At 35.0% G+C, this 10,529-nt stretch overlaps 1 protein-coding gene across 3 annotated transcripts in view; it reads right to left on the bottom strand.

Annotated features, from left to right (window-relative positions):
* The window catches only part of cd2ap (CD2-associated protein), a 56,273-nt gene that overhangs the window by 24,646 nt on the left and 21,098 nt on the right, over window positions 1-10,529 (bottom strand). For 2 of the 3 annotated variants that reach the window (XM_067384142.1, XM_067384144.1), the window contains 6 exons: window positions 9,634-9,734; window positions 8,850-8,970; window positions 7,516-7,685; window positions 2,465-2,558; window positions 1,857-1,951; window positions 132-230 (listed from right to left, as the gene is read on the bottom strand). In XM_067384142.1, coding sequence (XP_067240243.1) covers window positions 132-230; window positions 1,857-1,951; window positions 2,465-2,558; window positions 7,516-7,685; window positions 8,850-8,970; window positions 9,634-9,734 — 680 coding nt within the window. Of the gene's footprint in view, window positions 1-21; window positions 89-131; window positions 231-1,856; window positions 1,952-2,464; window positions 2,559-7,515; window positions 7,686-8,849; window positions 8,971-9,633; window positions 9,735-10,529 lie in introns of all 3 variants that reach the window. The other variant, XM_067384143.1, reaches the window with a different exon arrangement.

Raw genomic sequence — 10,529 nt, 5'->3', positions numbered from 1 at the left:
TTTTGAGGTAACAACTTTCCTTTCTGCTTTCTTTAAATTGCACATCTGCATTGGGTGGTTCAATTTCCTTTCCGGATAATGAAGACTCCTACGGAATACATCAATAACAGCATTAATGAATGTAAATTTACCTCTTTGTCTGTCTCGGGAAGCAGAGCTACAAAGTTGTCTGGGAAAACTCCCTCTTTGCCATTGATCTCTCCTCTCCACCATCCTGGCTCTCCTGTGTCCTAAAACACCAAAACCATCCACCACTGAACATAAATTGCTTACTACACAACAGTTTCTGAATAATAGGTCTTAAAAGTTTAAATACACATCATTATGAATGGGAAATGTAGATATATCCCTTGCCACTAGATGGTGGTCATGTATAAAATATTTTCCAGCTGTGATCTGCTTCCTGCTCAAGGCCTTTGACAAATGGTGGCTGTGTGAAAACGACCTCCATGTGTCTTAACTTGAATAAAGCAAACACATCCTCATGTTTCTAACAGAACAGAAGTCATTAGTATGATATACAACAGCTACAGTCTCATATAAATGTTCAAAGTGTCTGCAGATAGCATTAAAGGTGCCTTAGAATGCTTTTTCACAAGATGTAATATAAGTCTAAGGTGTCCCCTGAATGTGTCTGTGAAGTTTCAGCTCAAAATACCCCATAGATTTTTTTAAATTCATTTTTTAACTGCCTATTTTGGGGCATCATTAAATATGCGCAGATTCAGCGTGCTTCCCCTTTAAATGCTCGCGCTCCCCGCCCCAAGCTCGCGACTCCATAATACATTGCATAAACAAAGTTCACACAGCTAATATAACCCTCAAAATGGATCTTTATGAAGTGTTCATCATGCAGCTACCCAATTATATAAGTATAGTATTTATTTGGATGTTTACATTTGATTATGAATGAGTTTGAGGCTGTGCTCCGTGGCTAACAGCTAATGCTACACTGTTGGAGAGATTTATAAAGAATGAAGTTGTGTTTATGAATTATACAGACTGCAAGTGTTTAAAAATGAAAATAACGACATGGCTTTGGTCTCCGTGAATACAGTAAGAAACGATGGTAACGTTAACCACATTTAACAGTACATTAGCAACATGCTAACGAAACATTTAGAAGTCAATTTACAAATATCACTAAAAATATCATGTAATCATGGATCATGTGTTATTATCGCTCCATCTGCCATTTTTCGCTATTGTCCTTGCTTGCTTACCTGTATAACGTCTGATGATTCAGCTGTGCACAGATCCAGATGTTAATATAAAAATATATATATATATATATATATATATATATATATATATATATATAATATATATATATATATTATATATATATATATATATATATTACACACACACACACACACACATTAGAGGTTGCGTTAGACTTGCGTTTCGCCGTCATATTGATGGACAGGATCGTAAAAAAATCCATCATAATCAATAATTACCCGTCATTTGAATTTTTATATTTTGATAAGTCATTTTTGAGAAGTCAATTTAAAACTTGCTTTATAGCTCATACAGGTTTAGACTATTTTCATCTTTGTGTGAACTTTTCCTATAAACCATTAACAACAGCAATTTCCATGCATACAATAACAGTGTGTGATATGCAATTGTAACATGTACCATTGAATCTACCTCTCTGGCATAGTTTGCAAATCTAACCTAAATCCTTGGCGAATTAATTGGTTTGAACGCTTCTGCAAAAGGTGGAGCCAAAACTGGTTTACACTGCTCCATGATGGCTAAACACTAAAGCTAAATGTCTTATTCCCTTTTTATTTTTTTATTTAGAGATGTATGTGATTGAGAAGACACTTTCTTTGCCTGTTACGTACCTTACTCAGTACATGGATGATGTCACCCTCCTTTAAATCCAGCTCATCTTGGTTAGTTGCTTCATAGGGGAATGTGGCCTTGCAGTATTCTTTTACTGCAGAGAGACAAGAAAAAAAAGAATACAGGTTACAGTGATTTGTCTTTGGTACCTACAGCAGACTCTTTACTAAAAACTGCTGTTGTAAAAAGCTGTGGAGTGCCTGAAGTGACACACTGCCAAGTTATTTGGTCTGCTTGTGTTGTGCAGGCATCATTTAATGTCTAAAGTAATGGCAGTGCGTATAGAAACATCGCCTAAAGGGATCTACAATAGCTGGTGAAAGCTATCTGTTAGCATTCCTACTTCCTGATCTGATGGTGTTTGCATAAGAAAATGCATTTCACAATACATTATACATTAGTAAAGCACAGGCATTTCCAAAAACAAGATATGCTAATCTAAAATTGGGCTTCTGATTCCCAAGAGGAGGAAAACTCATGTCAATTAGTCATAGATTTCAGGATGTCATGGATTTCAGGCATTTAATGTCTGGTCCATTTCCAGAAATCTCCTATCATTATTTTGGTTTTCACATACAGCTTTATATCACCTTTCCCATGAACTTACCTTTTCCTTTGCTCTCTGCTTCTTTTTCTCCTTTAGGGGGTTCAGGAGTGCTCAAAGGGGTGGATTTTGTGGTAGATGGTAATGATGGAATTGGCTAAAATGAAGCAGAACCACAAATGGATTTACTGACACGGCAGCCACACAAACACATGCAGTTGCACACTGGAAGGTACAGACTGAGACAGATCAGCCATGCCTGGATGAAAGGAATGCTGGATAAGCAACCACTGTTGCCCGTTACATATGTACAGAGTAAATGGCAGAGCATGCCAAATTTAGTCTCGAATTTTGCAGTGCACCTGCGCAAGGACACAAAACCAACTGTTTTTTCTGTTGTTTTGTTTTTTTAATGAGTACGCAAACAGTGAGTAAGAAACCTACAGGTATTTAGTAAATTCTCTAACCCTTACATCACATGATGATGTGAAATAAATGACCTCTGAGCTCTTGATAAAGATATAGTAGAAGATTTAACTAATCTGAATGGTATAATGGGATGCAAAATGTGATAAAAAGGGAGAGAGGAAGTATTGGTTAAATGCATTAATACTACAAGACCTAAATGACTTAAAAATAACATGGAAGGTAATTTGTGGTGCATTTAATAACATTAATATGTTGTTCACTACCATTCAAACGTTCAGTAAGATTTTCAAGAAATGAATACTTTTATACTTTTTAATGATGCAATAAACTGACCAAAAGGGACAGAAAATAAATGCTGTGCTTTTGAACTTTCTATTGATAAAAGAATCTAGAAAAAAAGTAGCACTATTTACTCAAAAATATAAATAAAAAGAAAATATTTCTTGAGCAGCAAATTGGCATATCAGAATGATTTCTTCAGGATCATGTGACACTTAAGACTGGAGTAATGGCTGCTGAAAATTCAGCTTTGCATCAGCTTTGCATGACAGGAGTAAATTACATTTTAAAATATATTAAAATAGAAAACATTTACTTTACATTGCAATATTTCACAATATTGCAGTTTTATTGTTTTTTGATCTAATAAATGCAGTAAATAAGAGACTACTTTCAAAAACATTTTAAAACCCCAAACTTCTGAATAGTATTACTATTACTTGAAAATATAGTGAGAAATGTAATTATTCAAGTGCTATGACATTATTGGTTAATATTATTCTATACTTTTTAATGCAAAGGACCCTTAAATATAAAGGCACCTATATATATGCATTTACATAGATCCACTTATAATGGATGCGGAAAAATAAAAAGCATGATATTATGAAGACAACATACTGTATACACAACACATACACAAATTAAATAATAAAAATAATTTAAAAAATAATTAATTTTTAAATAATTAAAAAACTACTAAAGCATTATCTGGAATTTTTTTTCTCTACAAAACTTTTTACTTTTGAATCTTTTCACTAATGAATCAAGCACAATATGTATTCAGGGGCATTTATAATGAACATAAATAGCGTTCATCTCGATTTGAAGTTGTCTTTAAAGGGGTCATGATAGGAGAAATCAAATTTCCCTTGGTATAAAGTACTCTTATGTGTCAAAAGACCATTAAAACATTCTGCAAGTTTCACATCCTCCTTATTATAAAAAGAGCATTTATTTAAAGCTGCAGTCCATAAGTTTTGCCTCTTTGTCACCATCTCTGTTTGAAACCTGCAATTGCAGTTATTTGCAGAATTATCAACTTTACGTGGGCTGTGCATCAGAACGGCTCCTCAGCACGGATGAATCTAATGTTTGCTGTCAGTCACCAGATCGGTGTGGATACTGTACTTTGAAATACCAGATTCTACGTCTTGAAAGTATGACCAAAATAAGAATTTTCACCAGAAAATGTCATCTGAAAAAGTAAGTAACATGTCTGCCACTTTTGTTCTGACCAACTGAGAAAGAAAGCATTACAATAAATCGCGCTGCCAACGGTGATTAGGTCGGATCACGTCAAACCATGCAAATTATTATTATTGTTATACTTTGTTCTCAAATTGTTAATGTTAACATCACCAGCATCGCATGACTGTGTATTTAGTGTGTATTAGTGTTACCTGTAGATTTCAAATTATGTAGCCACTCCGCAGTCTGAAGTCTTTTGCTTTTGACTACAGGTGAATCTCCAGTTGTCACTGATGATTGTCATTTGGAACTTTCTGGATTACAATCCACAGTCAAAATGATAAGTTTAATTATTGCAGCTGCTGTGAGAAAAGGCTATAAATTATCTGCCGCCTGTAGCATCCTCCACCATAGCCTACTAGCTGGAACTCCTTCTCTATGTAAACAGACGTGACGTAATGACACAAAGACGAACGGCTGCATGCTCGAATTTCCCGCAGAAACCCACCACTACCATCCGGATTAAGAAACATTATTACAAATGTGCCGTTGTGAATCTGGCTAAGGAAAGGACATAGTTTTGAACACTGGCTGGTTATGTACTTGCTCAAAAATTGATTTTGAATCATTTGTAACCAAAAAAAGTTACAGACTACAGCTTTAACCAAAGTCCAAAAATGGCTAGTTTGGATATTGTGGGATCTGTAATGTCAAACGGAAAATATACTGCAAACTGTAAGTAAACAATTTCATAATGCTTTGTCTTTTTATGGATAATGTTTTCAAAACACTTGCTCACGTGCAACAGCGAGTGGGCGTTGATACTTTTCTTGTGCAATGACGCAGTTTACTGACTTAAAAGAGCCTTAAAAAATCCACCCCTTAAAAACATAGAAGAGAGTCAGAATGAAGGTTGAAAAGCATTTCTCTGCATATATATATTTGTTTTTTGTGCAAAAAACTTTAAGTGGGCCTCAAGGAACATATTAAAATAAAACAAAAAAATTACTTAATGACCCCTTTAAGCCTGATACATTTCTAGTTGCTTCCAGAAATGTAGGTTAAACACTAAAATGAAAAATAAGTCATCATTTACATACCCTGGTGATGTTCTAATACAGTATGAGGTTTACTTTTCGAACCACAAAAAGAGAATTTTTAAAAAATGTCCTGCTCACGCTCATCCATATAATGGCAGTGAATAGTGACCAGCATCATGGTTTAAAAAAAAGCCACAAAAGCATCGTGTTCTCCAAGTGTTCTGGGGATATAAGATAGGATTTGGTTTAAAAAAAAAGAAAAAAAAAAAAGGATTTAACGAAATTCCTGACCTTCATTCGTCTTCTGTGCACAGCTATATCAGTGCCACATTTTATTAATCTGGGTTTCTCACAACTTGTGTGCTTTTTCTGGGTGAGTCAGAGTGAACTGCACTGCTAATAGTCTTACAAATGCCCATGCCATGTAGCCGTGCACAGAAGACCAACAGCCAATGATATTCATTAAATAATAATTAAAGTAATAATTAAATTTCTATCACATACCCCCAGAATATGACATGTCGCATGCAACCATTCTGTGAGCATTTTTTTTTTTTAAGTTTGATGATGGTTACTGTTCACTGCCATTATATGGACGAGTGTAAGCAGGATATTGTTTTTAAATTTCTCCTTTTGTGGTCCAAAAAAGAAAGAAGAACATGTGCAAATAAAACAACTCCAGGGTGAGTAAACAATGACTTAATTTTCATTTTAGGGTGAACAATTCCTTTAACAAAATGCACTTTTCACTTTTAGAAACTAAAATATGCATTGCATTCCAGCTGTCTGCGGATGTAACAAAAGGCCAGACAGTTTGAGCTGTGCAGAGCACAAATGATAATAAGAGAACTAGCCCATGCCAGAAAGCTTCAAAATCCAGCCACCCTAAATAATGAAGTCCAAAAATAGAGGCATACTGCCTAAAAAGGAAGGTCTCACCATGAGACTGTGTCTATATGTAAGGTCTTAAGCAATCACTGGCAAAACTTGTAAAGCAGTTAAACATGTAATTATCCTTCAACGCTCCATTGCTCATGGCTATGGGAATGGGCAGAACAGATTTTCATACATGCCAAGACAATGATATGATTTTATATGGCACTATTTTGTGCGAAATTGCTTTGCGGTGGAGTTCCTTCTTCATCAGTACTGCCATATCTTGCGCACACTCACACTTAAAGTGGAAATGAAGTCGGTCAAGTTAAAATTATTTAGTAAATGGATTTCCATTTTTTTTTTAAAATATAACAAACACAATAAATGTAACAATTTAAAAGAAAAATTATGCTTTCTTCTAGCTTTTGTAGCAAGGGCATTGCCATCTTGCAGTACTACAAGCAAAAGACAAGCGCAACTGCTGCTGAAATGGAAAACAGTACTGCTTCGCTTCCCGATACGCATTCAGACACAAAGTCTCACTGCCTCAAGATTTCCATAGTTATACTTAGATATACAATATGTTGCCAAAATCTGTCAGAAATTAAAATGAACCACAACCATTATAAACAAATTATAATTCCACAAATCTGATGCAAACCGCAAAATAAAGGTTTCTTACCGCAACTTCACATTTAACAATCCATACGTTGGATAATCTCCAAATGTTATCCCAATCCTATCATCTTTTTTTGTCATCATCTTTTCTAAACCTTTTGCATTCCATGCAATAAAGTTTTTTATCCAGCTTTTTCTTCACTGAAGAAGTCCTGGCTTGTTTTTGTTTGTCAATTTTTTATCAGCCCAGAATTTCCCTGCAAATAGCCATCTATTGGTTGTCTATTTGGTGATACATATTAGAGTTTATCTATTACTAGTAATAATGGCAGCAACTAAGCAGAAAATCAAAGACCAGAACCAAGACCAACCAACCTCGTGACATCACAGGTTGTAGTACTGCAAGATGGTGGCACCATCAAATGCTATAACAAAACGTTTTTTTTTTCTTTCTTTTCTTTTAAATGGTCACATTTATCGTCTTTGTTAATCATTTTTGGTTGGAGTGGAAATCCATTTACTGCTTCAGTCAAGTTAACATTATAACTGCTTCAAATTTCCACTTTATTCATTTTGATCGTGACAAATCGCAATACTAAAAGCTTTTTTTGTGGAGTTATTGGGATCAGAAATGGTCCTTACAGGAAGGAAAGACATCGTCAAGCGCAGAACAACACTTACTTTTTCTTTCTTTTCCTCATTTACAGTTGGTCCTCTTTGGGAGACTCTCAGTTTTACAGAGCCCTCTTTGAATATGTCGCCAAAGCCGATGCCCATAATCTTCTTCGGCTGGGCCATGACCCCATTGCCTGGGTGAGGGGATGTGGGGCTAGACACTCCATCTGTGTTATCTGTGAACACACACCTCTGTATGAGTACTGCAACAACAAGCTTTACAAAGTTCTGATGTAAAAAAAGGCGTTAAAAAGTCCTTTTTCACTTGCAAAGTAAACATTACTAAAATAACTGATATTATTTAAAGGATGAGTTCACAAAAAATGACATTGGAACTAAAAATCCTGACATCTGCATTAGCTGTTCTGTGATCATGAGAGTTCATGCCAGAAGTAGCGATGCACCATTTACGAATTAATCATTTTTATGAGTCTGATCTTTTCCATGAACTGATCTGTTCAAGATTGTAAGACTAACCCGAATCATTTGTTCAGTCAGACTCTCTATTGCTAATACAAAGCTCATAAAAAGTACCCAGTTTATATTGGTAATCCCCCGATTATCAGATTTAGAATGCAACCAATCAGAGGGCATTTACACTAAACTACTAAATTTGGTAATTTCTTTTATACTTTTTCAAGAAGTCTTATGCTTTTCAAGGGTGCAGTTGTTCAATCAAAAATAGCGTAAAAGCTAATATTCTTAAATAGTATAGCAATTTAAAATAACTGTTTCAATTGATTATTTTAATATATTTTAAAATGTAATTTGCTCCTGTGGTGCAAAGCTGAATTTTCAGCAGCCATTACTCCAGTCTTTAGGGTCACATGATCCTTCAGAAATCATTCTAATTAATTTGGTGCTCAAATAACATTAAAGCACTTCTTTCTTATTATCAATATTGTGGAAACCATGATAGATTTTTTTTTCAGGATTTAGCTCAAAAGAATAGCATTTGTTTGAAATATAAATATACTGTAACATTATAAAATGTTTTTACTGTCACTTTTGATAATTACGCTGAATAAAAGTACTTCTTTTTCAAAAAAAAAAAATAAATAAAAATTCTCACTACCCCCAAACTTTTGAACAGTATTGCACACTAAAATTTCACAAAATTTTATATGGCTTCAGTTGGCCTACTGCCTCAAAACAAAAACAAAAAATCATGAACAAAAAGTTTTGCCATCTGCAGATGCCTTGACTAGGTCTAACACCTCAAAAACACAGTGCACACACACCCTTAAACGTACAAAAAAACAACAAAGGTTTCTGTTGAGTGTTTTCTTGTATGGACATGCCCTCCCCGAGAATGCATCACAGGATTAGCTGAGCGGTACCTGGCTCGTCTGTAACGTCGCTGGTCTCCGTGTCTTCAGTTGAGTCAACTTCTTTGACAAAATTGGAAGGAAAGAGTCCAGACTTCCCATTCATGCTTCCGCTCCACCAGCCCTCCTCAACCTAAAAATCATTCTCAGTCAGCACTAATACAGGAATTATCAAATGCACGATTTCAAAAGACATTGAGTTTCAACTGGTTTCACTTTAGGACCCAGATTTTACATTGGACATGAAGTGACAAACCAACACAACAACAAAATTGTTTAAAGCATGATTTGTTCAATTCCTAAATTGAAATTCATTATCACCCTGCAGAGACTGAAAAATGCCAAAAATATATAAAATTATTACATTAAGTCTCTTTGTCTCTAAAGTCAAGTTTGATGGTTTCATACTCAGCAGCCAATAACTCACCACACAAAGCAATCCTTGCCACAAATGAGCCCACATTTAATGTAGTCGGGCTTAGTCTTGCATAGTTTTTTTATTTATTTATTTTTTTTTATTTTTGTTATAAAAATGTGGGGGTTGTCAAGCAACCTGTCCCTGTTGCTATTTGTCTATTACCCTATCTAGCTTCTACCAAGTAACAGACAAATTTGTGCCACAACACATGGGAAATTGAAATTACAAGCAAATCATTCTCATTTTGCAAGAAATTTTAACTATCATATCTCACACCGCATGTACCGTGTGAGAATTTATATGAAAAATGAATACATTCAACGCAAATTTCAAAACACTCAGTTATGAGATTAAATACAAAAGACAGAAGCTGCTGACCTCCTCAGTGATGTCAATGATATCTCCAATCTTCAGTTCCAACTCGTCTTCATTCTGAGGCACATATTCAAACAGGACTTTGCACTGACGCTTCTTGGGCTCTGTAATGAAAAACACAACAAGTCACTCTGGATCTGGCCTGACATGCTCAGCCAATAACGGCAGCATATAAGGGATACATTTCCCCCAGCTACCTGAAGAGGGCTCAGTGAGTGACGACTAACGCAATCAGGAAAAGCCTTCATTGAACGTGAATGCACACATACACTCTCACACACAAACACCACACCCTCTCCTTGAGATTATTCATGTGCCCTTTAAAGAGAAAGGCTGTGAGGGATAGAAGAACAGTGCGTGTAATGGACTGTACTGTTGTTTAACAACATACCGATTGTTCAGCTGACGAAGCCTCTTTTAGGAAAAAAAAAAAAAAAAAAAAAAAAAAAAAAAAATCAGTAGACCAAAACTTCATAAAACAAGTTTTGAAAGTTTTGAGTTGTGAAAATTACATGGTCTAAGAACTTTATACAATGCTTGCCATTGTAAAGACTGTAAGTCTATCCCCCACAGCTTTGTTTTCATCCATTAAATTCAATATGGTGTCTAACCTGACTAAGGTCAATTGGTGTTCCATATTACAAGCCAAATTAAGAAACTGTCACTAGCTGTGAGAAAGGTGCAATTATTCAACAATTACACTTCTTTCAATTACTTGAAAGAAATTAACACATTAAGCAAGGATGTAAAGACATTTATAATGAAAAGATTGTTGTTGTTGTTTCTTTTCATCAACTCTTTGACAAATAAACTTTCTATTCATCAAAAAAATCTTGAAAAAAAAAAATGGTCATGTTTCCAGAAAATTATTAGGCAGTACAACTGTTTACAACATTGAT

The sequence above is a fragment of the Chanodichthys erythropterus genome, chromosome 4, assembly GCF_024489055.1.
Source record: "Chanodichthys erythropterus isolate Z2021 chromosome 4, ASM2448905v1, whole genome shotgun sequence".
Taxonomy (NCBI): Eukaryota; Metazoa; Chordata; class Actinopteri; order Cypriniformes; family Xenocyprididae; genus Chanodichthys; species Chanodichthys erythropterus.
Note: the sequence above shows the minus strand (reverse complement) of the source record. Positions and strands in the feature narration are given on the sequence as shown.